The sequence below is a fragment of the Onychostruthus taczanowskii genome, unplaced genomic scaffold, assembly GCF_017590055.1.
Source record: "Onychostruthus taczanowskii isolate IOZ18803 unplaced genomic scaffold, ASM1759005v1 scaffold76, whole genome shotgun sequence".
Classification (NCBI taxonomy): domain Eukaryota; kingdom Metazoa; phylum Chordata; class Aves; order Passeriformes; family Passeridae; genus Onychostruthus; species Onychostruthus taczanowskii.
The window spans coordinates 2,762,081-2,789,799 of record NW_024505450.1 but is presented as its reverse complement, the minus strand read 5'-3'; the positions used below and the strand labels follow the sequence as shown (position 1 = coordinate 2,789,799).

General features: G+C 52.8%; 1 protein-coding gene across 2 annotated transcripts in view; it reads right to left on the bottom strand.

Annotated features, from left to right (window-relative positions):
* WT1 (WT1 transcription factor) overlaps positions 1–13,000 on the bottom strand; it is a 33,433-nt gene extending 20,433 nt beyond the window's left edge. The window contains exons 1-4 of one of the 2 annotated variants that reach the window (XM_041423254.1): positions 12,260–13,000; positions 8,186–8,308; positions 7,864–7,966; positions 1,904–1,981 (exon numbers count right to left, since the gene is read on the bottom strand). In XM_041423254.1, the coding sequence (XP_041279188.1) occupies positions 1,904–1,981; positions 7,864–7,966; positions 8,186–8,308; positions 12,260–12,650 (695 nt within the window). In that variant the 5' untranslated portion in view covers positions 12,651–13,000. The remainder of the gene's footprint in view (positions 1–1,903; positions 1,982–7,863; positions 7,967–8,185; positions 8,309–12,259) is intronic. The other variant, XM_041423255.1, reaches the window with a different exon arrangement.
* Between the last annotated feature and the right edge of the window lie 14,719 nt (positions 13,001–27,719).

Genomic DNA, 27,719 nt, shown 5'->3' with positions numbered 1-27,719 from the left:
AGCCAGAAAGAAGTGCTGGGGAGAACTGAAGGCAAGGAGCTAAACAGGACTGTCATCGTTGGACAGAATCTAGAAGCTCCATATTTCAACAGGAAGATTGACTCCAAAATTCTTAAATTACAACTACGAGATTGAGAAAAGCATCTGAAACACTAAACGCCTGGGAATCACTTATGAACAGTTCATATATTTTAAAGATGTAAATCTTGGGAAGAATACCTTATGTTCATGGCAACTGAGATTGGAGGTACTGTGTATTGTAACTCTCAGCCAGAAAAGACAGATAACTATTTTGGCTCATATTACCAGTGATGAGGCTATGTCTAGCACTGATTTTCCACAGATTCTACAATCTTGGCCTATACCAAAACTTTCAGCTTTGTTTTACCATAGATCATTCATCTTGATTCTTTCCCCCTTTTCATGCATCCTAGGTCACATACTTTACACTGCTAACAGTCTGACTCCTGGACAAGTAAGAAGCCATTTATTTTGTTCAGTACTCCTTTAATATTTCTATTGTGACTTTTTTTTTTTTTCCACTGAGTTCCCAAAGAATAACCTCTTCCTTGCTTTAATAACTTGGACCTCAGTCAAGGTTGATGAGTTTCTCCATTTTGCAGGATATTTTCTTGAGAAGAGACAAAACAGTGTCTAATATTGCAATGACTGATCTTTAAGGGGTACAGTTTCAAGAGGAAATAAAAAAGACTTATGAAAGAAAAGTAGGAAATAACCTTTAAAAAGAGGGGATGGGCAGCAAAGACAGTGAACTGCACACAACTGTAGGATTTTGGGATCTTCTCTGACCAAAAAAAAACCTCTTTGATGGATTTCTTCAGGCTCAGTTCCCTTGTTCACTTCAATACAGATAGTTTACTACACTACTCCCTCTAACCTTCAAACACCATTGGTTTATGAGCTACAAGGAGACCCATAATATTTTTTTCTTTATCGCAGTACAGCAGTGTACACAAAGTCCATCTTGAACAAGATTTTCACATCTATGGACAACTGCATGAAAGCACAGATCTGTGCAGGCTTTTATCAGCCTCTCCTGCTGTTCCCTTGAGACTGCACACGCTTGGACACTGAGAACATCCCAAGGCTGGCAATACCTGCCTTCAGTGGGAGAGTTCTCAGAGTCAGTTATCTCCCCAGAGCAGTGAATTATCTTCTCTGAGCAGAGTGGCTTTCCCTTGGCTAAGATCAAAAAGTGGCTCTGCCGCTCACGGCAGCCACTGCGCTTGCACCGGGGTGAGAATGGACAGCGCTCCAGCCCCGGCCCAGCCCCGGCAGACCCGGGCAGGCAGCGGGCACGGTGGGTGCGGAGGTGCAGGCGGCGGCCCCAGAGCTCTGCCCGCCCTGCCGCGGCCGCCACCCCGGCGGGGCCCCGCGGCGCCTCGGAGCCTTCCTGCCCGGGCGGCCGCAGGAAGCCCGCGGGGGAGGCGGGCCGGAGCCTCTTCCCGGCAGGTGGGAGGGCGACAATGGCCGGGAGGAAGGAAGCCGGGAGGCGGCCGGGCCGGGACACAGGACGCGGGGCCTGGCGAAGGCAGGGAAAGGGAAGAGGGATGGTAGGAAGGGGCGGCAGCTCAAGGAGCAAAGCGAGAAGTGGCCGCGGCTGCCCCTGCGGGAGGGGCCCGGGCACCGGGAGCGGGCGCAGCCCAGCCCTGCCCTGCCTTGCCCCGCCCGGTGCCACCGGGGCCCCGACACACCCAGCACGGCCAGCTGGGGCAAGGATGGCCAGAAACACGGCGAGCTACAGCCAGGTGATGAGCCACCCTCAGGACAAGACAGCATTTTTTTTTCGTGCAAGTGACCGGATTCAAAAATCCAAGATAAAGTTAGCTCAGTAATGCAGCTTCACTAGGGCAGCAGGTTAGAAGAGAACAAAGCTCCTTACCCTTTCAGTGTGGATCCCAAGTTCATTTGATTCCATGTCATGCATTCAAGCTGTGAGGTCATCTGGTATAAATTGTCACTGTTGTGAAAAGATGTAGGGTTAGGACTAAAATTGCAGCTATTAAATAAAAACAAAAAAAATCAGAATGTCAACGATTTCTTTGTTATTTGTTTTAAATATATAACAGTAGAAAGTGAATTTATTTTATATAATCCCTTTTTTCGATGCATTACGAATTTTTAAAAATAAAAGGAAATAAAAGGGAATCTGTGGGTCGAAAAGACACTGAATCTGCAAACCTGACGAGTTGTAAAGAGCTGGAAATAGAAACATAAAGCTTTTTCCTTCCCGAAAAATAATATCCGATATTGATACGTTGAAACGAATGAAACGAATATAAGCAGCGCAAAGGGGTAACGCAAAGGATTATTTGTTTTAAAAAGTCAAATCTGTTAACTGTTTTAACCAGGAGTGTGAGAGACCACGTGGGTAATGGAGTGAAACAGCTATCGTGACTCGTGATGGATGTTGCTACACAGAGGGGCTTGACAAGCAGGAGAAAAATGGAGTGGCTGGGCGATAAGCGGAGCTCACGGCTGGAGCAGGCTCTCTCCCCGCCGCTACACACCGCGGGCAGCCCGGCTGCAGCCGCGGCTTCCCCCGCTCCGCTCGGGGCAGCGGGCAGCGCCGAGGGGCGGCAGGCGGCCACGGAGCCCCGGCAGCGCTCCCCCGGCAGGACAGGTCCCCGCGGGGCCGAGGAGGTGCCGCGGCCCGGGCAGGCTCCCCCGGGACGGGCTCTCCCCGCAGAGCAGCTCCCGGCGAGCCCCCGGCCCCTCCGGCGGGCGGTGTGATGGATGCCGGGCACCGCCGCTCACAATAAACGCAAGTCTCCTCGCTGATTAATTACACCTAAATTCGCTGGATTTACGCGGTGAATTTCTATCATTTTGTTATTAGGAGACGGCATTTTTTCTTTTTCTTTTTTTTTTTTTCTCGTTTTTTGTTTTTTTTTTTTTCACTTCGTGGCAGGTAGAAGCGACCTAAAAAAGCCAGAATCCAGTGGGAAGCTTTTGCATATAAAAACATATTAAGTGACTTCAATCTCGAAGTATGCGTAATATCATTTGTCAGTATCACTGGACGCTATTATTCATTAGTGTGTCTGAAGTGCTATTATGCTACTACAATGTCCTGCATATCAGCTCAGGAATTGTTAAACTCTCCTGCAGTTTCCCCATTTGCAATAGCAGTCCGTGCTGGCCTGTGCCAACTACGTTTTGCAATTCCACGAATTCTTCCTGTAATGCTGCTGTAATTAATTCCTCCAGGACTCTGATTTTTATTAGAAGTGCCCGCCCGATGCATTTACAGCAGGAGATTTCCCTTTAACTTTCTTTCGCTTGACAGTTCATTTATAAGAGCCTCCCCCACAATATCCACTTTTTCCCCCTCCTTTGCTTTTTCATAAAGCAATACACTTATTCATCTTGTCACAGCCCGCAGCCACTGTATTCCGTGCCGCCCTTGGGTGACGGTGTCCGAGACGAGGCGCCCCGGGAGCCGCCCGGTGCCCGCGCCCCGCCGCCGCCGCCGCTCTCCCGGTGCCCGCCCGGCCCAACGCGCTCCCCGCGCCCCGCTCCCGGCTCTGCAGCGCCGGCCGCGGCTCCCGGCGGAGCTCGGGCTGGCTTCAGCCTCCGAAGGGAGCCTGGAGTGGCTGCGGGCAGGTCGTGGGATGCGCCGGGAGCAGAGCTCCGCTATCTGCGCTAAACCCCGCTTTGTCTGCCGCGTTCGGTGTCTCCTGAGCGGGGAGAGACCCTCAGCCCTCGTCCCCCCTGCTCCTCCCGCTGCGGCGGGCTGAGTGTGGGGGGAGCAGGTGCCCGGCTCGGCCCGGACCCCACGCCAGCCCGGGCGGCGCAGGAGCCGCGCTCCGGACTCTCGGCACGGCCCGGGTGAGGCGCACCCGCGCACGGCGGTGTCCACGGAGCGGCACCCGCACCCCCGCCCGCGGGCTGCGGGGGGGTCTGAGCCACCTCTGCTGCCGGCAGCGGCCAAGGGGAGACATTTCTATGCTGAGCCACGGAGCTGCGAGGTTCTCATCCCGAAAAAGCCGGAATTGCCGGAGCTTTGGCTAAATCGGCCCTGGCGGGAGGCAGGTGGGCACCGCCGGGCTTCGTGCCCCTAAGCCCGGAGAGAAGAACGGCCCGTCCGGTCGCTGCTTGCCCGGGGGCCATCGGGCTCGGATTAAACATCTCAGATCTGACATGTGACAGAGAACGGGACGCCCTAACGCCATTTACGCCTCGCCGTGGTTTATTATTGACGGTACCGTGAGATGATCTCACGGAACCAAGAGAGCTCCACTCAAAATCTCAGCTTTGGATGGGATTTGAATGAGGAGGAGGAAAGCGAGGTCTCCAGGGATTTGCCTGTGCTGATTCCAATCTGAATCCTTGGCCCTTCGAGCGGCCACAAAGAAGACACTAAAAATAACTTATTTTCATTACAAAGATGCTTTTAAAGAGAAACGAGAGGAAGGGGGGGAACATTTCTACAACGGGGATTAATGTAAGTTGGAGTGGAATAAAAGGAAGTCAACGCTGAGCAAAAAGGGAACTTAAAAGGAAACCAGTAGTAGATCATATAGAGTTTGTTTTGGCCTGCACTGCAGTATTACCGAGTTCTTGACCTCTGCACAGAAAGAGCTATAATCTGAACCGAGACTCCTCCACTTTTAAAGTCTTTGCAAGTGTGACTCACAGTAAATTTTCAACATCGAGCATGTTTACTACACTAAACAGCGCGAGGTAGAAAAGTTCACATCACCGTTTTAATGGACCCACAAACGCACGCTTCTTGCGATCTGCGCGGGTTTGTCACCCGTGTCCGGCTACCAGCCACAGCCCCTCGCGGGGCTCCTTGGCAGCGCAGCGGGCCGGGCCATAAACAGAGAGCAAGCAGTGGCCGGGGCGAGAGATTCTAGAGACCGTTTTGCTTCCAGCCTAAGAATTACGATCGTTCAACCATTTCTTTCTTCCCGACTTTGCCGCGGTACGGGAGAGAGGGCGAGGCGCTTGCGCCCCGAGTGTCTCCGCACCGCAGACGGGCTGGACCCTCCTGCCCACGCCCGCCTGCGACCCTGCCCTGCTTCCCGCGGGTCGGGCTGGCGCCGCGCTCGGAAGGGTCGCTCGCACCCAGCTGGAGGGATGGCGATGAGGGGGAAGCGAGAGAATCAGGTGGAGGTGACTCCCTCTGCATCCTCCCCCTGTGCTCTCTCCCTTCACCTCCGCCCGCCGAAGCATCACCCCTCGGGTCCTGCTGGACGCGGCTGATCCAAAATTGGGATGGCCGTGCGTGCGAGGCGCTGCAAGGCGGAGCGGACCCGCAGCCCTGGCTGGGATTAGTGGTTGAGAGACCGCAAACCAGCGCTGCTCGGTACCGGGAGACGCAGAGAGGAGGCGGTGCAAGGAAACACCGGCCGCCGCATCCCGCCGGGGGCAGAGGCAACACCCCCTCCCGTTCCCCACCTCGTCTTCTCCGCTGCATCCCCCCCTCTCCGCTGCTGAAGGCGAACGGGAGCGCCTGTTGTCCCCAGGCAGTGTGGGGACCGACGAACCCCCCATTCCGGGGCTGAGCACCATCCCGCGGGCGCTCTCGGGCATGGGCGCCAGCCCCGGAGCTCGGATGCGGCGACCGAGCAATCGCTTGACAAAGCAGTGCTGTCGAACTTGACCTGAACTGCGAAAAGCAAAAGAAATCTTCAAGAAGGAGGTGCGGAATAAATACGGTCTTGAAAAAAACTAAAAATATCACGATTCTGCCAAATCAAGATAAAAGGTTAAGGGCAGGGCGGTCGTTTTCAGGGCGTTGGCGAGGTGGGAAAGGAGTCCCGCCCGTTTCTGTACCGCAACGGTTCGTCCGCTTTCCCGGCCACATTTTCCAGGCGGTTTTGAACGTGTTCAATAAGGGACAAGGAGAGGCCGCGCCGAGCTCAGCCACCTGTGCGGGCCCCGCTGCGGGAGCAGGATTGTACAGCTGGGGCTGCCCTCGACGTGGAGCAAGCGCTGCTGCCTCGCTTACACCCCCACACATCAGTATTGGCTCCTGAGAGGTTTAAAGGCTTAAATCCTTATCTTACTGGAGTAAGCAGTAAACCTCCCAGCGAGCAGGGCAGGATCAAGGCTGAGGTCGGGAGGAAATGTGTCCCCGCGGCGCAGCGCTGCCCACCCGCGCCGGGTGCGGGTCCCCAAGCGCAGGGCGGGGGTGGCCGCGTTAGGGAGGCTCAGCCTCCCTGTGCTCAGCCCTGCCGCCGCGGAGGCACATGGAAGAGAGAGCTCTCGACGCTATCAGCGTTCTCCTATCGGATTCACACCTGCAGGCGCTGCCGCTTCCAGCAGCGGGGCGAGGGCGAGCCCCGGGGCCCGCGGGGACAGGGGAAGGAGGAGGCTGCCCGCGGCCGCTCGGAGCTGCCCTCCCCAAGCCTCCTCCAAACCATATTTATAGATTTCCCTGCGCGGCGAGCAATCTCTGTCACTTCAGCGCAGGAGTTCGCCCCGCCAATTATTCTGCAAGCTAATCTCTCTGGATAGGCTTCTTTCCTTCCTTCATTACCTCATTCCCTCCTTCCCTTGACGTCAACTCACGTTCATTAGAGAAGTGACTTCTGGAAGTGACAGAATTTTGTTGTCTCACGTCCAGTGTCGATTAATCTGAGATGATATAACCGGCCTACAAGAGGAGCCGCTTGCGGCTTCCTTCGCAGAGGGGCATTGTTTTGTGTGCGAGAGTTACTTAGCAACTCCAAGATACGGGACTGGCTCCAAGTTCACAAAAAGTTGAGGAATAAATTTTGGGGAACTTCTTTCACTCACTAAACACGTTGTAAAACTCCAAGGCCCAGCCCCCATGTCGAGCCGAAAAAATAAAAACCAACCGGGAAGCCGCGCTTGCCACGGGTCCGTCTGTTGGCAGAGAGACCTCGTTGCTTGCAGCACAGTTCCAGACGCACCTTTCTCGCAGCAAGGAAATCCGATAGGTTTATTGCCCCGATTTCAATAAATAACCTCCCTGCGGGCCAGCTCCCATCACTCCTGGGAGCCATCGGAATGGCCCTTGGCCTGCAAGACGGAGCCCTCGGACGGAGCTGAGTTTTAATTGCCTGCACCACGCTCTGCCCGTGGCTGCTGCTCACCAGCCAGCATTCCCACACCTTCCCAGCCTCGGGCAAGAGCTCCAGGGCTGCGGGGACTCCTAGAGCCAGGGCCGGAGAGGAGGCGTGGGGCTCAGCCGGGCTGCCCCAAGTGCTTCCCCCGCTGCGGTTAAGGGCAAACCCCAAATTCATTGCACCGGCGGGCTACGGGACAGTCCCAAGGAGTGCGGGGAGCCCGGCTCTCGCTTCCCAGAGGCGGCCGGCACCTGCTGCGGGAGCGCGGCCCCGCCGGGATGCTCTGCCGGAGCCGAGCGGCGCCGCCGCCCCCGGCTCGGGCGGGCGAGCCGGCCGGGAAACCTCCGAGACACACAGCGGGGCCCGCGACGGAAAGCGCGGCAGCTTTTTTTCGTTTTGTGGGGGTTTAGGGATGTAGTTTTGTTTGGGGGCTTTTTGTTGGTTTCTATTTTTTTTTTTTTTTTTTGTTGGCTTTTTGCTTGTTTATTTGTTTGAGGGTTTGGGGCTGTTTTGCCTTGGTACGGTTTGTTTTTACGTGTGAATCTTCATTTTTTTTGGTTTGGTTTCTGGTGGGTTTTTTTGTTCGGTTAGTTGGGTTTGGGTTTTTTTTGTTTTTTTTTTTTTGTTTTTTTTTTTTTTTTGTTGGTGTTTTCTTTGGGGTTCTTTTTGAGAAGGGAAAGAATAAATCTGTTTCCTTGCATAAAGGAAAAGCTGTTCGAACGGCATGCGGGGGAGAGAGCAACCCAGACACAACCCGCGCACACGGAGGGCAGGCAGAGCTCCCTGCCGGCCGAGGTACCTGTTGTAGGGCGTCCGGAGGAGCAGCGCCTGGCTGCCCGTGCAGCTGTCGGTCGGCGTGTGACAGCCGTACACCGGGGGAGGCACCGAGTACTGCTGGTCCCCTGCGGAGAGAGCAGCACACAGTTAACCCTTGGGGCGAGCGGCCACCCCTCCGCTTGCCCTGCGCTGAACCGGGGGTCTCCAGGGCCCCGTCCTCCAGCATTAGGCAGCTCCAGGGTTTTTTTTCCAGGCCTAAGGGGGCTTGGGGCAGGTCCCTGCGGGTCGCCAGCCGCCCGACAGAGCCCTCCGGAGCGGCCCCCGCGCTCGGAGGCAGAAATTACCTAGGGAGGGCTGCTGGCTGATGGGATCCTCGTGTTTGAAGGAGTGGTTGCTGAACTGAGCGGCGGGGTGGGACGGCGTGTGGCCGTAGCTGGGGGTCCCGTCAAAGGCCACGGTGCTGTAACCTGGCGGAGAGAGCACAGCGGGGTTAGCGGGAGCCTCCGCCGGCGAGCCACGGGGACCCACGGCGGGCTCCGAACGCCTGGGGCAGCTCGCCGATCCTCCCGCGGGGCAGCTGCCCACGCTGGGGACAAGGACAGGGCCAGGCTCCCTGAGCCCCTCCGTCCCCTCTGCCACCGCCCCTCGGCACTCGCACTCTCTCTCCGCGGGGAGAGCCGTGCCGAGCCCGCGCCCAGGCGCGGAAAGTCGGAAATCTCGTTCGTGTTTAAAGAGAACAGATCGGCTTCGGTAATAAAAAGGATGTTTTCATTAATTGTTGCTCATATTAAAAGTGGAAGATTCCCATCTGCTCAGTGTACACATCTGGCGCTTCCAATTTAGAAGTTGCCCTTTAATCTTGCGCTCTTTTTATTTTGTTAAGAGCGGCTTTCTGAAGAGTCTGCAATAAAGAGGCGGAATATTACGTGCAAAAATAAAACTCCTCCTTTCAGCGAAAACTGCTCTCCAAAATAATAAACAGCCTATTTTGTTTCCTACACCGAGCAGATTCAGATGGAAAGAGACCACCTCTGCTGACCCCGGGCCGGCACAGAATCGTAAATCAGGTGCTTGGACACCAACTTTCATTAATGACTTGGAGCTGGCTAAACAACTTCAGCTAAAAAAGTAATTACAAAGTAATATTATCTCAGAGGCTTCTCGGCTCATCAGCATTTACTCCGAGAACCAAGCTCCTCCGAGAGTCACTCTCAAAAAAAAAACAAAACAAAAAAAAAAAAAAACAAAAAAAAAAAACAACCACCAAGCAAAACAAAAAACCCCAACCAAAAGAGAACAAAAAGTCCAACGCGGGCAGGGGAAAGAAACCGAAGGGACTATGAGCGCTTTCTCCCTCACACTCCTCTCCCTTAGCCCGCATATTCCCGCACGGGCATCCCTCATGAAGCCGCCTGGATGGGGTGTGTGGCTGGAGAGGGAGCACTCGGGGCTGTTTTCGGGCGCCTGTCTCAGCTCCCTTTCGGTGCCGGATGCTCGGCGCTGGGCAGGTCTCTGCTTCACCAACGACACGTAACCACAGGGGGTTTCAGAGAGAATAAAATGGAGAGGCAGCAAAGGGATTCGAGTGTTGCTTCTCTGCTTTATTCTTTCTGCTGACAGCCTGGGTCCAGAGACATCACAGGACTTTATTAACCTGCGCGGCGGAGCGGGAGAAACTGAGGGAGCCACAGGAGGAATGAAAATATCCCAGAAGACTTTAAAACCTCCGCCTTCGCGGCGATTTTAAGTCGGCCCTGAGACCGCGGGGCTGGCATGGGAGTGGGGCTGGCCAAGTGTCCCTCACATCCCCCTGACCCCAGGCGCAGAGCTCCTCTGGCCGGGGCGCGGGCAGCGCTGACAGGCCGGTACCTAGCGGGCTCCCATCCCACAGCTGTTTCTCGCTCCTTATCTCCTCCCTCAGCCCTCAGGGTAGAGGCTCAACCTTCAACTCCCTTTTCCCCGTTTCCCTCTGTCTCTTTTTTAGCTTTCAGAAAACACTGACACTTTCTACGTTACTTTTGGCCCGCCACAGAGTTTCGGTGACCTTCAAAACTCAGCTCGGAGCAGGACGAGGTTTTGGCCGCATTTTCCGGTGTTGCCTGACCCAAAGCTTCAGGAATGTGATAAGAAAGTTGAGTTCTGAACCGAGCTGCCGATAGTGAGGTCTCTTTAATTAGGGCGTTATCAGAACTAGGCCTGATTAAAATGTGCTGAAAATAATTGAAAGTTGTACATCTGGTGGAGAACGGGGCCCGCTGGAGGCATCCAGTTGTTGGAGGAGCCCAGCTGGATGAAAGAGGCAGGCAAACGAGAAGAGGGAAACTGGGCAGAGGTTTCAAAGCCTTAGCTTCCTACCCCCCACCCCATTCCATCCCAGACTTGGCAGAAATGTCATCACAGAGCCAAGGTAGCATCTTTCCCACGGTCGGAGAAACCTCTAAAAAAAAAAAAAAAAAACCAAACACTGCCGAATTTCTCCGAGCACGGGAGGGAGCCGGGACACGGCCCCTGCTCCCCATCACGGCGCCGTCCCCGGGCCCCTACCGGGCCGGGATGCTCGGGGCTGTGCGGAGGGCTCAGAGCGCGGCCCCGGCTCCCGGCCCGCACAGGTGCGGGTGTGCGCGGGTGTTTGCGGGTTTGTGCGGTGCCGCAGGCGGAGCACGGCCCGCGGGGCGCCGGGCACGAGGAGAGCCCAGCGTGGGCTCCGTGTTTTGGGGCGTTAAAGGCTCCATTTCTCCCCAGGTGGGTAAACCCGGACGTCAGGATGGAGCGGGTTCGCAGTTATTTTGTCCCTCGCTAACTCCCTCGCCCTTCTCTCCGCTTTCTCGTCGTTATTTCCGCCCAACGATTATGAATCCCTTCCAATGTCCAAAATCTTTTCAGATATCTTTCTAAAGTCCCTGACAGAGTCCCTGTCCCGGTGGGCTCCGGGCCACTCCCCTCGCGTCCCGCAGCTGGAGCTGGGACCCCGCGGGGCACGCAGCGGCTCCGGGGCCTCGGCAGGGCCGAGCACTCCCCAGCTCCAGGGATGCTGCCCATTTTCCCAGCCGGGATCTGCAGCACGGCCCAGGAGCCCCGCTCTGCAGTTTCCTACGTCGGAGCCCAGCGCCGGGCGAACCCCTGGGGCAGGGCCCGGGGATCGAAGGCAGCAGCGCGGTGACACCGGGACCGTGACCCGGCACTGCCCGGGGGAGCTCCGTGCTGAACAACTCCAGCCCCTCGCTGCAAACATCGCCCGGGCCTCGGGACACACCTCGGCGGCCAGCACCGAGCGCGTCCGCCGGCCTCGGCCTCTGCTCTGCCCTCGCCCTGCAGCCCGAATCGCCCGGGCCCTCCCGGGACCGTCTGTCCCAGCCCCTCTGGGGGTACGCGATTGCCCCCGCGGGGCACAGCAATCCCGAGCTGCGGGCTGGGTGCGGGGAACCCCATCCTAAAAGCAGAGACCCGGCACTCATCCCGCTCCGGCAGGGCCGCGCACGCTCCGCCGATCCCGGTGCCCCGAGCCGCGGCGCCCGGGCTGCCCGGCTCCCCTCGGTCCAATTCCCCCGGGCAGTGCGGGGCGAACCCCGGCACACCGCCACTCCGGGGCCAGCTGAAGGAGGGGGAACGAGACCCCAAAGGTCTCATGCAAGCTCTTCGCACGCTGGCCCCTTTTCCTTTCTTCCTCGCGTTCGCACACGCAAATGTTTATACTGCAGGCACTGGAAGAAAAAGGATTAGTGCTGACCCCGGTGCCACAGGCGGATGACCCATTGCCCGGCCGTTCAACCCTCGGCAGCCGCTCGGGGCGGTGCGAACACCGGGGACCGCGGGGAGTTACGGCGCAGCCGGTCCCGGCCACGGAGATGCGGACGAGAAAGGACGAGTCACCCCCGCTTGTGCATTCCAGCCCGGGAATACTCAGCCCTCCCGAGGCTAATTCGACAAGGGGCTCGAAAACACTAGTGTGCGGACAACGCTTTTCGGATTCAGGAGGAAGTTTGGAGGCTTACCCCCGCCAACACCCCATCACCCCCGAGATATGCAGAGGGAATTGTCTCGGGCCACGGGCCCCAGCTCCATTCCAGGACTTGTGCCGTCTCCGGCCCGAACAAACCTTTGCGAAGGCGAGAGGCTGCTTCAACCCGGGGAGGGGGCCGGGGGCTCCAGCCCGCCTGGCAGAGCCGCCCGCTGCATCCGCTGCCCCGCAGGAGGGGTGGGGGCCGAGCAACTCGTGGCTCCTAAAGCTCCCAGGAGCGACGTGGCTGCCGCACAGGGAGGGAAGGGAGGCACGGCAGGGCCGCCTCGCCTAACCCGGCTCGGCTGCCGCGGAGAAAGACCGGGCTTGGTGTTTACATCAGGCGCGGCCCTGCGGGGCTGAGCGGGCGCCTCCGGGGGCCGCCCCCCGAGCCCGGGGCGCCCGGCAGCGCGGCCCTTACCCTGGTTGCGGATGGCTTGCTGGCTCTCCAAGCAGTTGGGCAGGTAGGGCCCGTTGGGGAACATCCGAGCCTGGCCCGAGGGCGGCTGGCTGGGCGGCGGGGCGCCGAAGGGCCCGTAGCGGCAAGCCCCGGCCGTGCCCGTGAACTGGCCGGAGAAGTGGACGGTGAAGGCGCTCAGGTACTGCTCCTCGTGCGGGTCCGATCCGTTCCAGCTCGGCTCCTGCTTGATGAAGGAGTGCGGCCCCAGCGAGCCGTAGGAGGCCCCCGGGGGAAAGTCCAGGACGGGCGCCCACTGCGCCGCGCTGCTCACCGGCATGGCGCAGTTGCTGTTGCCCGGCAGGGAGGGCACGGAGGGCAGCAGCGCGTTGAGGTCTCGGACGTCGGAGCCCATCTGCTCGCAGACCTTCTGCCTGCCGCCGGGCAGCCAGTCTCCCCCAGGGCCGCACTTGTTCCAAGGCACCTGGCCCCTGCCCGCCAAGCCGGAGGCCGGCTCCGGCTGCAGGCACCAGGCCGGCGAGCTCAGCCCTTTGGGGGAAGTTTGCTCCGCGACGCAGCTCCCCGGGTCCAGCCCTGCGGGAGCCGGCAGCAGCGACAGGGAAAGGTTGTTCTCCAGGATCGCCTCCGGGCTTGCACCCGCTCGCAGCGCAGGGCGGGGTGCGGGGTGCGTGTGTCTGTGTGTCCGCGCGTGTGTCTGTCTGTCTGTACGAACGTCCGCCTGTCCGAGCTAGGGGGGCACGGCCGCCGCGCACGCCTCACCTCGGATGCCTGCTCACCCTCAACTTTGCAAAGCTCAAATAGAGGCGCTTGCAGGGGAGGAGGAGTCAGCCACGCTGATCCTCCATTCACACAACCTCCGCCGAGGGGCTGCCCACAGCCCGCTCCGCTGAACCCAGCCGGACCAGACGCGCGGGGGGAGGGGAGACACAGGAGAGCCGGGGATGGAGGGGGAGAGGTGGCTGTGGGAGAATATATCTCCCCTACACATCACTCCCACCCTTCTTCTGGTGCAAGCGCCACTAAATCTCACCCTAACGTTCCTCCGCTTTAGGAGAGACTTGCGGCACTGTTAGAGGGATCCAGGTGGCCAGTAAGTACGTGCTGGCTGACTTCCCCCGCCAGCTCCCTGCATGTCCGTGGGGATTCCCGAGGGCGGCGAGGTCGCAGGCCCCGGGGACCGCGCGGGGAAGCCTCCGCCCTTGCAGGAACCGGGGGAAGTGACACGACCCGGGCCGGGCGGACCCCGTTCCTCAGAGGGAAAAGTGTCTTTCCAGGTGCCTCTCCCGCTACGGGAGGAACCTGCGGGGTGCGAGCCGCCTGCCCGGGCCCCCCGCACCCCGGGCGCTCCCTGTCCCCGGGCTGGCCGGGCCGGGGTACCGAGGGCTCCGCCGGCCAGGGAAAGGATGGGTGCCCTTTGCAGGGGCCCGGGACCGGCGTGTGGCCGCCCCTAGCCCTGTCCCTCGAACCTGCCTGTGGGCGAGGGGAAGGAAGCAGCTGGGCGGGCGGGGGAGGACAGCAGTGAGTAACCTGCTTTTGAGAGATTCACCTGGCACTGCTCCCGGGAAGGCCCGGAGCCTCTCTTTCCTCTCCAGCCTCCTGGACAGCGGCTCCTCAGCGTCCATCCCGGGGGCGGCGGCCGGAGGGCCCCCGAGGGCACCCGACACGTTATCCCCGGACGCTCCTTCCTGGCAGGACACACGGCAGGGTTCGGTCGGCCGGGGCAGCGAGGGGTGCCGTGACTGTGGCGGTGCGGGAGCCCCCCAGGACCGAGCGCCCAGGCAGGGAGGCGGCGGTGCCTGCCGCGGGCAGGACGCGCTCCGTCCAAGGGCGAGGAGGGGAATCGTGCCGCCCTCCTGCAGAAGCACCGCTGAACAGTCACCCGGGGCTGCCGGCCCCGCCGCCTCTGGCTTCTCGCGGAGAACGCGGGGTGGTGGCACCGGCCCCGCCGCCCTGTCCCTTGTCACCGGCCGCTGTCACCCCCGCGGCACCGCAAACCGGGGTCACCCCCGCGGCGCCCAGCCCGCACCCTCGCCCTCCTGTGCGGCGACAGCAGCGACAGAAGCGCCGTGATGGCTCACCTGCCGCAGGACACGCCGAGCCCCTTGTCTTCCCGGGAACGGTGTACACCTCGGGATTTCCTATCCCTCGCGGCATCAAAGGTCACCGCAAGCACCGTCAACGTTGAAGAGGTGTTTTAAGATTAAAAGGGTAAATGCTACAACAAAAGAAATTAAAATAGGTCGTTATTGGAGCAGCCAAGTATAATTTCATTTTCTCTTAAAACTAATTAGTCATAAGGTCGGGTTTTGTTATTAGCGAAATTATTTTTTCACAAACTATTTCAGATAATTCCCTTTAAAAATCTCTCTTTTGGCGCATGCATCCATTTATTACAAAAATCCACGTGTAACGTAAGCGCGAAAGATTTCTTCATTATTTTTTGCTGATATTAAATATCCTCTTAAGTTTACAGGACGTGCCACCTCAGAGCCCACGGCAAACTAAGGCACCCTGGACGGCACTTGTGAACGCAGCCCGTGCGGGGAAATCGCGCTGACCTTGCTGCCCGCGGGCTCCCGCTCTGGCCGCACCGGGGCTCCCGCACACCGCGGTCACCCCCTGCCCGGGACCCGCGGGGAGCTGCGGGACCGGGACAGGGGCTGCTGCTGGCTTTGCTCGTTTCCGTGACGGACAGACACACGAGGTTTGGTTGAACTTGGTACCTTAAAGGTCTTTCACAACCTAAACGATTTTATGATTGATTTTGTGATTTCCGGCTCAGCGATGGACGCCGTACATATAGGAATGGAAGCCTTTGGCCAGCCTAAGCGGCGTATTTAATTTCCCATGAAAACTAAAGCTCTCTAGGAGCAAACAGAAAATGCCTTTCCCTTAGAGGGCTGTTTTTTAGAGCTAACACGGGAATTTTCTCTTTTCTTGAAATAACCTAGCTTGATGAATCATCTTGAAAGGGAAAAAAAATGTTTTCTTGATCGCTTAGCTCTGCATTACACCACCTGGAAGGAAGAACTGCCAAAGTCCTTCCAAACCTTCTCCCCTCGCACTTTCCAGCAGTGAAACAAGACGACCCCTTGGCCATTAGCGCATCCTTCCTCCCCGCGGCTGCTGGCGAGGCTGGGTGGATTCCGGAGCTGCCAGCTCAGCTCGGCTCGGCTCGGCTCGGCTCAGCTCAGCCCAGCCCTGTGCTGCCCCGGGCGCCGGCACCTGCGCCCTCCCGGGCCGCCTGAGCCGTGCGGGGCACGCAGCGCGCCCGCCGCCAACACGCCCGGGGGCGTCCCGGGGCAGGACAGCCCGGATCCCTCTGTCTCGGGATGGGCTGAGGACTTTTGGGAAACGGCCAGCGCCACTTTCCCCAGCTGTTCCCATCTAGCCAGCGCCAGGGAGAGACAAATGTCCCGCCACGCTGCAATCCTCCAGCACAGGCCGGGAGCGCTGGCAGCCGCTCCCCCCGGGGTCGCACGGCACGCCGAGAGGAGCTGCTCCCTCTCTGCAGGAGGCATTTGCCCGCCTCTTCCCCAGAGATCCCGACCCCGATTCCAGACAAACTCCGGCTTAAATCACTCCAGGTCTCGCACAGCGGGCGCCCGCGTCCGGGTTTAGGTGCGCAGTTGAAAGCGATGGCCGAGGAGATGGCAGCTCAGGGCCAGCATCTCCTTTGTCCATTTCCAGAGCCAGGCGGTCCGGAACGTTTTGCCCTGTCCCCTCCAAACACGACCTGATCCAAAACTCTGGCAGGCTTCATTGCCCGCTGTTCTACAGCTACGGTAATTCCTGATAACTCTCAGTCTTCGATTGTGCTCGAAGGCATACTCTGCAAGGCTAAACAATAGCTGGAGGAGGATTATTCTAGTGAGTCCCACTCGATCCCGAGAAAAACGGGCTCGGGAACCTGCTTTAACCTGAGCACCGCTGCCGCACCTCCCCAGCCAGCGTTTTTCCTCTGCCGTGTTAACCAATTAAAGGATCGGTAATTCTTACTAAACTCCTAAACGACGCCCCGGGGTTCTGCGTTGGGCGAGACTGACTGAAACAGAGCTCAATCCCCAGCCCTTCCCCTCCTGCCCACACCGCTCACAGCACGCAGGGGGATCTGTCTCCTTTCACTCAGGGAGCTGATCAGAGTTTGATCATTTAAGCGCCAAGAGCAGCAGAAACAAAGCTGCGAAGCATCCGCAGGAGCGCAGAGGGCACAGGGGCAGGAACTCATCACGGCGGGCCCGATCTCTCATTTCTCGCCGCCGAGAGCTGCGAGCACCACGGCAGCCGGCAAGGCGGGACCAGCCTTCCCCGTGCGGGCTGACGCGGGCACCGGAACGCTTTCGAGCTGCCCAGAGGACATTTTGTTTATCCCCTGAGGGTAAAAGAGGTGTTTTTTTGAGAAGCAAAGATGCGCGACCTCTCCCCGAAGCTGCGGTCCCCCCGCGGCGGGGACCCCTCCGGTGGGTGCGGGGATGGCGAGCATCCCCCGCGGGCTGCTGGACATCTCCCGCGGCCCCGGCTGTTCCCCCGCTCCGCCGGGGCAGCCTCCCCAGCGCCGAGCAGCGGCGGGGCTCGGGCCATTATTGTACCGTAAATCTTGGAAACGCTGGAACTAATTACGGAGAGGATATGTCTCAATTTGTTCCGCATTAGTGCCGCGCCGGGACGCAGGCACCGAGCACGGGAAATTGATGGGCCCGGCCCGGCCCGGCCCCGCCGGGACAGGGGCCCTGACCCCGCGTTCAACCCGGGCCGGGCCCCGCTCCGCCTCTCCCGCACCTGCGGGGCCGGGCCGGGCCGGGCCGTGCCCGCTGCCGAGCCCAGCCTGCGGCCAGCAGCGAGGCACCGCGCGGGCTCCGGGAAATTTATTAGCGTGCGGCTAGGACGAGGCTCGGTATAAATCACCGAGCTGTATAGGGCCATAAAGCATCCCTGAGCGTCCCGCCCTCGCCCGGGTTCTGGTGAATAGGAGTTCATGGAAAGCTGGGTATCCGTAATATCTTTCAGATCTGGAGTATGTGACGGTTTTAAAGTCTTAGATATACAATGGGATATAGTTATGGAGCAGCTAAAACTATTACACAGAATTTTTATAGGTATTTTGTACTTACATACAATAGAAATTTTGGGGGAAAATGCTCTTGGGTAATATGCTCTAACCTCAATAGGTTCTTGGCATTACCGCTAATGGCTTTGAAAGTAATAGAATTACTATTTCTGCAGGAGAAAATAAAAATATTTTAAAATGCAGTGTGTTATAAATGGGTGTCTAGTAACTGAGACTTAAGGAATTAATTACTCCCAGGTTGTAGCATGCAGATCCCACTGTAAAGGCACACTGAACTCAAAATGTAATAATAAATAAACACATCAGTAACAATACCTGGCATGGACACCAATCCAAAGAATTCTTTGAGCCACCTGGGACACCATCTTTGAATATGGACATGGACATGCAAACCAAACATTTATACATTCAAAAGAATTAGGCTCCAGGTGCACTGGGCAAACGCTGCAGTGTCCTCGGTACCTCACAGGTAAGGAAAGGCACCCTCAGGTCTCACTAACTGTAGGGTACTACAGGACAGGGACAGAAGATGAATTGTCCTTCAGCAGTTTCTTCACAGACTGGCCGTGAACACGTTATCCTAAACGCTAACCATCCATGCCTTTTAGCTATCAACTTAATTCTTTAACAAACACACTTTAACAATGCAAAACAAAGCCCAAATCTCCCTTTGTTCTGGCAAAGCCCCTTTGCAGCCCTGTGAGAAGATACCTCCTTCATCAGTTGTCCTCAGTGGGAAACAAGAAGGCTCCAGCAGCTGGTCCCTCTTAGCTGAGGGTCTAAACCCCTTTTCACTGGGTTTTGTTCACTGTACACACCTCAGAGGAATTCACCCATGCCAGCCCCTGACTGAAAGCGCTGTAGGGCAAGTGTTCCCACTGAAACCAGTGCCAAGGATGGCACTGCTCAGCCCAGCAGGACTTGTACCATGCAGTGGAGAAGGCCGAGCACGTCCCCTGCCTGAGGATGCCTGGTGAGCGTGGAAGACGAGCAGTGGGGACAATGTGCCTAATGCCTAAAGCACAAGAGAACCAAAAGCCCCTGGGTTCTGTCCAATATCTTCTGTACACCCCAGAGGAGGTGCCAGCAGTTTTGCCAGAACAATGGGGGAATCCAGCAGCATTTGTGGAGTGCTTGGAGACCTTGGGTAAGCAAAGAAAGGCAGATGGTTGCGTTTTGCAGCACGGCTCTGTGTGATGTGTCAGTGATGTGACCTGTGAGGGGGTGGCAGGGCCCAAAAGCTGTTGCAACACTGCGAGTCCCTCCTCCCAGCCCCAGGAGCACAGCACAGCCAACACCCACGGCTCCTTCGCAGCCTGGGCAGACATTCCACTGCCCCCAGCCTCCCAGCACAGCCCTTTGGCTTCCTTAGAAACAGAGCAAACGCAGTCCTTTGTAAGCACAGCTCCAGGAAGGTGTGTGTGTGTCTCTCCTCTCCCTGGACTGCATGTACTGATACGCGAGGATTGCAGCAACACACGAGGTAGAGAAGCTCATTTTAGTCATCTGGATGGCTGGAAGCAACAGGCAGCAAAAATGTACCCCCAGCTGATACAGGAGTTTTTTCCCCACTTCTTAATTCCAAGGCTTCCCACTCAGTGTGGCTTTTGGTCAAACCTGGAGGTTTACAGGCAAACTCTCCCTTGTGTGGGTGGGGGATATCTGGTGTGGACATGAGTGTGAAAAGTCCATGGCTTCAGGGCATCCACCCAAGAGAGGTCTGCTGCAAGTAGGGACAGAAGCCTCAGTATCAGACACAATTCAGATGGGCTGTAGCTGTCCCTGCTTGCAGCTTTGTGACTGTCACTGTCCAGCTGCAGCCTCTGCTGCCCCCATGCCACTGTCCCACAAAGCTCATGCTGAGGTGGGCTATGCAGGGACAGCTACAGACAAAGCTGCAGGGAGAGGTGGGGGAAGAAAGGAGAGGAGGGAGCGAACCCACGTGTTGAACTTGCCTTAGAAGTCAAATTTCTTCTTCATGAGAAGGACATTCCTTTCCCTTCAGATTTTATGTCTGTTTGAGCGCACTAAATTCATCTGAGTGCTGCTATGACACAGGAATGAAAAGCACTGAGGGTTTGCTGTAGCTGTTGAGTCAGGGGTGCAGACTGATCAAATCTACCTCTTGTTTTTCTTCCTATTACATGAAAGCAGAGTTCAGTAAAGTTCACATCGGAACTGAGACCTACTTTGTGATGTCTTGACAAACCTTTCCTGATATATTTATCACATATTAGTCAGAGAGAAAGAAGCACAAAGGAACTCTGTCAACTTGTTATTTATGTTTTTTAAATGAAATAGTGAAAGGAATGAGCAAGTAAGTGTGATTCCTTTCTCTAGATTGCAGTATCATAGATTAATAGCTCTATGAACAGATTTGCAAGTAGCACCATCATGTTAGTCAAGATATTAAAAAGTTTATGAGCAGTTGCTTAGGAAAAGCAAGATAAAGCCTATGGAAATCTGATACTGGTCAATGGTGCATTTATTCAAAACATAATACTCACTTCAAGTCCCCATAAATCCCTGGCAAATGAAACTTCCATTGTGATCACTGTTCCAGATCTAAATGATTTATTTTTGTTCCTTTTGTAGACATTAGATAGATCTCAGAATGTACAAGCTATGTACCTACTGATATGCAGTTAATCATGCACCCATGAGATAACAAATATTAAATTCAAATAAGAAGATATTTCAAAGAAGGAATATCTTCACAATAAATTCGGGGTTTTTTTAATTTGCAGATGAACTTGCATGAAAAATCTCACATTTCTCTGTGATTTGTTTCAAAATTCAGGGCTTCCACAGTTCAAAACTCTGAAAGCTGCTGGGAGTAAAGTAGACATTGGATCGTGTGCCGTTTCAAAATTGAGTTCTTGGCGATATTTAGAATCATAGAATGCTTCAGGTTGGAAATGGCCACAAAGGTCACCTCATTCCAAACCTCCTGGCATGGGCAGGGACACTTTCAGTCCATGAGGTTGCTCCAAGGCCTTGAACTCTTCCTGGGATGGGGCAGCCACAGCTTCTCTGGGCAACATGTGCCAGGGCTTCACCACCCTCACAGAGAAGAACTTTCTAATAATCAATCTAACCCTGCCCTCTGTCAGTGTGAAGCTGTTCCCCCGTGTCCTGCTCCCCCCACCCCACTGTCCATGTCACTGATCCCAGTTTATCTCAGTTTCACCCTTTGCAGTTTCCATGTGCTTTTGAGGAAATGGATCCTATTGCTCTGAGAAGCTGCCTGAAAAGAAGGAATGTACTGAAAGGCCAAGCAGAAGAGACCCACCAGGAAAGCAGACTTAAACCCATTTTTGTACTTCATGATCTGAGCTCCCCAGTTTCTAGAAGCCATGTGATCTTCACTGCCTCTGGATTTTCGAATGCTTCTTTCCTAAATGCTCAAACCCAAATGGACTCTCAGCTTTAAACCAACTCTCAGAACCTCTGGGCAGAAGTCAAAATAAGTTCAGCAAATTGGTTGGATATCAGCTAAAAGCACACTTAATTTTTCATCTGATAAACTTTTCTCTGAGGAACTCCTGGAGTCAGCTTTAGCCAGATACCAGATCTATAATGAAATAATTCTATGATTGGGTAACACGAACACCCCATAATAGCTATATCTGCTTTATCATGGAGTGAAAGCTCTTGAATCAGTTGGATAAGTTCTCTGGCCAAATATGGATTTCAGAGTATTTAACACTTGCAATGTGCTCCACTCCAACACTGTGCATCAGTAATATCAATGCAGATCTTGTAAAGGGTTGGGCTCAGAGCTCTGAGGACATACACAAAGGCATTTGCAATTGTCACCTAATGCATCTTCAGAGGTCCTGTCACTTTGGACAGCTCAATCCAACCCTGCAGTCTCCTGCCCTTAGCATCAAAGAACCAGAATCAAGCCTGCAACCTCAGAGGAGGCAGATTTTCTTCAAGATCGGTAATATTATTCATCAAGCCTAGCTAAAAGAGAAGCCAGAGGCCAGACAGAACTCAAGAGATGCTCTGGGCTGCCCAGCAAATCGCAGGAACCTCAAACACAGTTAAAAGAGGGGAGCACTATCCACTCCTGGATGCCGCGTTACGAGGTGACTAAGAGCTGTGCATTGTGAGGCTCTGAACAGCCTTGTATAACTTTTCCCAAATCACAGAAGTCCCCTGGGAAACCTCAGTAATCAAACAAGATCTCGTGGTCAGGAAGCTTTTCTTCATCCAGCCGATTTTATTTCCCCTTCATCATTCCATCTATTACTCATTACATCCTCCTGCCAAACTCCACATAATTCTTCTGTCTCTCTCTCATGCTTCCATGTTTCATTTACATGTAGACCACTATATTCTTTCATCCAAGCTTTTCCTACCCCTTATTCAGGCTGCACATATTTAGTCCTTCCCATTTTTCCAGCACCTCTGCTGAATAGAAGCACTCCAAATTGAACAGATATTCTACAAACAATTATATTTGGCAGTCTCTAAATGTAGAGATATGCAACCCAATGATTAAATCACCTTGAACAACTGAGTGAGAGTTCAAAGCCATAAAATTGTCAAATCGGGACAGGGAACTTTGGATGACACTGAAAGATCAACTTCACAGGAAGCCCTCAAATCATGATATATTAAAAATAACCCCAAGTTTGCTTTACAGTCCTTGTCTCAAGGAATATATTGTTAGGTACATATCTGCAGTGACTTCTATGTACAAAATATTTTAGAAGTGTTCTACCACTGTGACATCAGGCAGATACTGGGAAGTGCATACTGCCCTTACAGTCTTACAATATATTCTTGAGCTACAACATAATTATTGTTCCAAGATGTATACTGCAGTTCATGTAAAGGCAACTTTTTACACAATTAAATCACTTACTGTTGAGCAACTTGTGCTTCAGACGTTAGAACATCACTGTGTTACAGAGTTACAATAATTTGCTCCTATCATCATGTCCTGCTCAAAGATGCAGCTTCCACAGCCTTTCCCTGCTAGAAACTGCTAGAATATGGGGTTTAGCCATAAACAAGGCAGGATCATTCCACAAACCAAAGCATTTTGCATATCATACTTCATCTACATAACTTGCAATTTTATTAGTTTGAAAGACTTCAAGTTTAGTCATCTGACAGTGATGAATACAGTAATTTATCTCTTTGAAACCTGGGAGCACTATACATTTGGAATTAGGTTTACATCCAGTTAGCAAGTATGATTACCTAGATAGATACCCATTTATGAGCTTTATGATGAGACATGGATAACGGGGTGTGTTTGTGCAAGGTCCATTAGGGATTACTGAAAGCCCGGGAGAAAGGCAATGGCTGCAGAAATAAGACAGCTCCTATGTGATCTGCGGGAGTTCCCAGCTTCTGGGCATCTTTCAAAATGAAAAGGGCAACTGGCAGATTTAAAGGATCATGAATACCCAACAGGAGGAGACATCCCAGTGAAGCACCTGCATCTGCCTAAGCCTGGACCTCTGTGGAGCACAAATGGCACAAAATGTGCACTTCCCAAGCCAAGCCCAAATATTTTTACTGAAATTATATTTTTACAGTATGGTTTCTGTCTTTCCACATAGTTACTCTTTCCCTTTCCTCAGCTTCTGTGCTGGTTCTCCTCCCCGTAAATGCATTCCAGTCATAAACAGAAAGATGCACACCATTCCAGTCTTTGCCAGGGAACTGCAAGGAGCTACACAGCACAGAACATTTACCAATCCTTTTTCTTCCAAAGCCACAATGTGGTCTGATTCCCTGGCATCTATTTACCAGGAAAAAAAGGGGGTGAAGAGAGTCTCAGCGCTCCTGCCTCACCTCCTGCAGGACTCCGGGCTGTTCTCTGACTTCTCCCCCTGTGAACTGGGGTCACGTTCTCTCCTAACTTCAGCCAGAAAAAAAAAATAGATGGCACAAGGTATGCAAGGTATCAGGCCCATGACTGCTGACAAATCTCTAAGTACTTCTGTGGATCACGTTGGAAGCATATTCCTGGAGATACTGTTCGTGTTTATAAAGTCTTCTGGGGTGAGCATTGCTCAATGGAAAAGCAGCGCAGAAATTTAACAAAAGCTACGCTGCAAAAGGCAAAAAAGTAATTCTCCCACAGGAACTGAAAGGCATTTCATACATGTCCAATGAGACATTAAAAATAATTATGTGGAAGAGTAATAGCTCCCTTGGTTGTTTTAATATATTTTTGTCTACAAACAAGAAACGTTCTCTAAACTGCTGCCTTGGCTTGGCTTGAAAGGTCTCTCAAACAAAAGCCCTTCAAGTGACCCTTAGATTATTAAAGCTCAGTAACAATGCATGTGGATCTCAGTTCAAACAAAGACTGTAAAAATAAAAAGACAGCAGTTTTGGTCTTGGAAATGAGTGCACCTCACTAAACTGGAAACACATAGAGTGTATTTTTGATCAATAGTCATCCCTCCACTGAACAAACCCGAAATGTTTTGTTTAAAGATTTCAACACTGGGTTTCTCTTAAACAGTAACTACAAATAGTTTCACTTCTAGTGCAAATGGAAAGGTTGGATTCCATGCCTGAATTTAAACTTCCCAGAATTCATTCAGGTCAACAAGGGATTTTTTTTTTTTTTGTTCTACTCTTAATGATCTTTTTCCTCCCAAACTTGCTGAAATGTCATTAGGATCATCAGAAACATTTGTGGTGAACAAAAATGCCAGCAGTGCCAAATTACAAAGCTTGAACACTCTGATCTGTGTCTCCCATGAGAAAGATACAAGGGTTGAGATGTTCAATGAGAGACATTAATGTCAAATGCTAAAGCAGGAAAAGCAAACACAGGAGTGGGGAGAGATATACGGGCCCCACAGAATATCTTGTTTTGAAAGTCATATGTCATTTAAATAGCCTTTATGACTGAAGAAGTTAATTAAAAATATATTTTTGTGTAGTTTGCTGGCAGAACATGCACAGCTGCCAGTTCATAGAGTCAGTTTTGCCCTCCTCAGCTGGAGGCACAAGGTTTATGTACCCTTCACTCTGTGAGCACCAATGGCTGTGTACAGCACTCCCTCCAAGCATAGGCCAAACAGGATCTTGTCAAAGCAAGCGGGGCAAAATGTCAAAATCATCTCAGTTTCATCTCCTTTGCATCTACCAAAGTTGCTCTTGCAGCCAGCAGGACTGGAGAAGTAGGGATTGTAGCTATAGCTGGAAGAAGGGGACGATCTCCCTGAAGGACAGTGGTCCCCCGTGCAGCCCACCAGGAGCTTCCCAGCCCCTGACCAGCCTCTCTGGCCTTCCATGTGTGCCCTGGTCTTCATCACCTCACCGCAGACCTTCACTCTGCTCTCACTCTCTGTCCTCCACAAGCAGCAGCCAAGCTCTCTCCTATCTCTGTGGCTCACCCACTGTCACTGGGAGTTCCATTTGCTATCATCAACACTTGCAGCACCCAGCAGACACCAGTGTTAGCTGGGGACACCAGGGGACACCAGGACATACCAAAACTCTCTGATGTTTTCATCCTGGAAGTTCAGCACCGCTGGGAGAAACTGCAGAGCTGAGCAGGTGGATAAAAATGCAACACGTTTTCCCTATACCAACACACCCCATACATTAACAAGGGCACCTGATGGATGTGTAGAAAGGGTTCCACGGCCAAACTTTGTCTCTACTTTGTCAAATTTCAGAACAGAAAACACGAATGGGTTTGATATTTGTAACAGAGAAAATCCAGACAGAACTGCGTGTCTGCTTTAAGAGCTTGTACGCCCTAAGATCACTTCTGTGCACAGGGATGCTTAATGACTGGAACTGGATTAGAAACCCTTGCTGACCACAGCTTTCTGTGCAGCCCATTTCTATGGAGAGCACTAAATTAGCTACCTTTGTGCTATGCCTGGTGCCTGCCCAGGGGGTTAGGGACATGTTTGTTCTGCATAACCATGGCAACAAAGTTGGCAATTAGCACCAAGTTTGGCTATTCCCTGAGCAGGATTTACCCCGTGAACTTCATTTACCGGGCACCGAGCAGCCAGCAGTGTCACAATGATGCATTTAATACAGTCAAGACTGCATTTGAATACAGTAATAATGAAAGACACTGTAACCTACTAATCTACATTTGTATTTCCTTTTTAACTGCCTCAATAACCATCTCTTTGCTCTTGCATGGCAAAGCTAATGCTCTAAAGCTCACCTGCTGAATGGAGCAATCACATCATTCTCTCAAAGTATAACCTCTTTTAATAGATTTACACAACGCATTAAATTCAATTCAAGACAAAAATTAAATATACACGCAGGAGAAAAATGTTTCTGAATGAGATCTGGAGATTAATAGATGAAAAAATGAAATGAAAAAATAGATTAATAGATAAAAAATGAAAGAAAGACAACATACAGTTTACTGCAAGATTAACAGTTGATAGTGTCATGACTGATGGTTTTCAAAGCAGTGACTTATTTAATGAGAATTCACAGCCCTTAAATGGAAGAATCTTCACTCTGTTCTGTGTTTGTGGTGTTTAGAACAGTATGGCATCGGTCTGCCACCAGGGTTCCAAGGGTGCTTCAGTGGTACAAATAAAAAACAGTAGCAGACAAAAAGTAATTATTAGAAAATATTAACAGCTTAGCTTAACTTCTGGTACTATGAAATTAGGGCCTGGATTTCAACACAATTCTGAGTTACTAATAAATTTTGCCAGCTGCATCCTTTTTATCGTTTGTACAACTCTTTTCACTCTGAAGTTAGATGGATTCTGATAGCACTGATGGTTCTCTGAAGTTATTTTTATTAATTATTTATTAATAGCGATATTTTATTATTTATATTTTTACATATTTTATTTTATAAAATTATTATTTGCTATAATTTTTATTATGTTCTTTCTATATTACAGTACAGAGCTCCTGGGGCAGAAAAGAAACCCTGATTGTGTTGTGTCTCTGTACTTAATGCCCTGCAGTGCAGTACAAAGTGGTGATCATAATTTTAGAATGAGTTAAGGAAAAAGAAGATAAACATTTGATATGAAATGGATCCTGTGAATGAGATATGAATTTGAGAGCCTTTTTTAAAAGAGGATAAGCCTTATGTTAATATTGATGGCTGCTATGCTCATGAGGAGGAGAACTAAATACCTTTATCATTAAATATGACATGGTAATATGAGAAAGAAGACTTTATCCCAGCAGTCATCTGTGTCTGTCCAAACAGAGTGACTGGACACAATGCCTGTCCAAGGAAATGGCAAACTAGGCCTTGTCATTTCTAAAGTTTATTAATACTTGAGGTGTACTTAGCCATTTCCTTATAATTTTTGATCTTCTGTATTAGGTAAAGCTGAATCACTTGAAACCATGCTATGGTGAGGAGAAAAATAACTTTGGATGGATAGCATGACCTTCCAAGAAGGCAGCAAGTGCTCAAAGACTTGGTGTATTTCTCCTGTAAAGACAGCAATGTTTGGGTGATGCATCAAGGGCAGAGGAAGAGAAGAGGGATATAAAATAAATAGCATCATGACACCAAAAGTTGTGTGAAGCCAACATAAACTAGGCAGGGCTAGCTGTGCCATGCTTTGCTCGTAAAATAGGTAAAGAAATAAATCCACTGCAATTAATAAAAAAGGCATAAACCAAGAGAAAAGCACTCACATGCTTATAGTATCATTTAATACATATATTTAGCTTAATCCAAGCAGTTAACAAGTCTTGGAAAACAAAGCAAAACCACTTTATCTTGGTTCAAGCAAAGCACTTGAAGGCAGGTTCCCCTAGGAAATGAGGTTTGTGTGATTGCACTGCCAGTCCATCTGTCTCTCCAATAACTTCTCAACCTCGGGCCTGTTGCAGCCAAATTCTGCACAGACATGACATTCCCAGCAAAGCTGAGTGAGCACAAAGTTCAAGGAGCTGGCAGCTCCATAGAAAGAGAGGGGCCTGCACCAGTGCCCCCACTAGAGAAGCTCTGCCGAGTGAGCTCAGCAGTTCCTTGCTCCCCCTGGCCAGTTCCTCATCAGAGTCAACTGCAATCCCTGCTACCACTGCCCAGCTGTTATCTGGGGAGAAGGAAGGGAAGCAAAGGTAGCTGCAGGGGAGGCAACCACAGGGGACACAGGGGGAGCAGGGGTTGAGGGGTGGGCAAAGAGCTGGGAGGCAAGGATTCAAGTCCAGGCAGCCAGGATTCATTAGTCCCACTGCCACAGAGCAACTTGCTTCTCAGCATTACAGCTCAGCCAAGAAACCACTAAAAGGAGTTATTTGCACAGCTCTGTTGATACTGCATTTTCTAAATCTTTATTTGCTGGCATTTTGGGTCCTGTCTCCACCCATGGAAGCTTGTGCAGGGAGAAGATTTGATCAACCCTCAGCAAGCTGAACCAAACATTTGCATGGATGAGGGAAGGAAAAGAT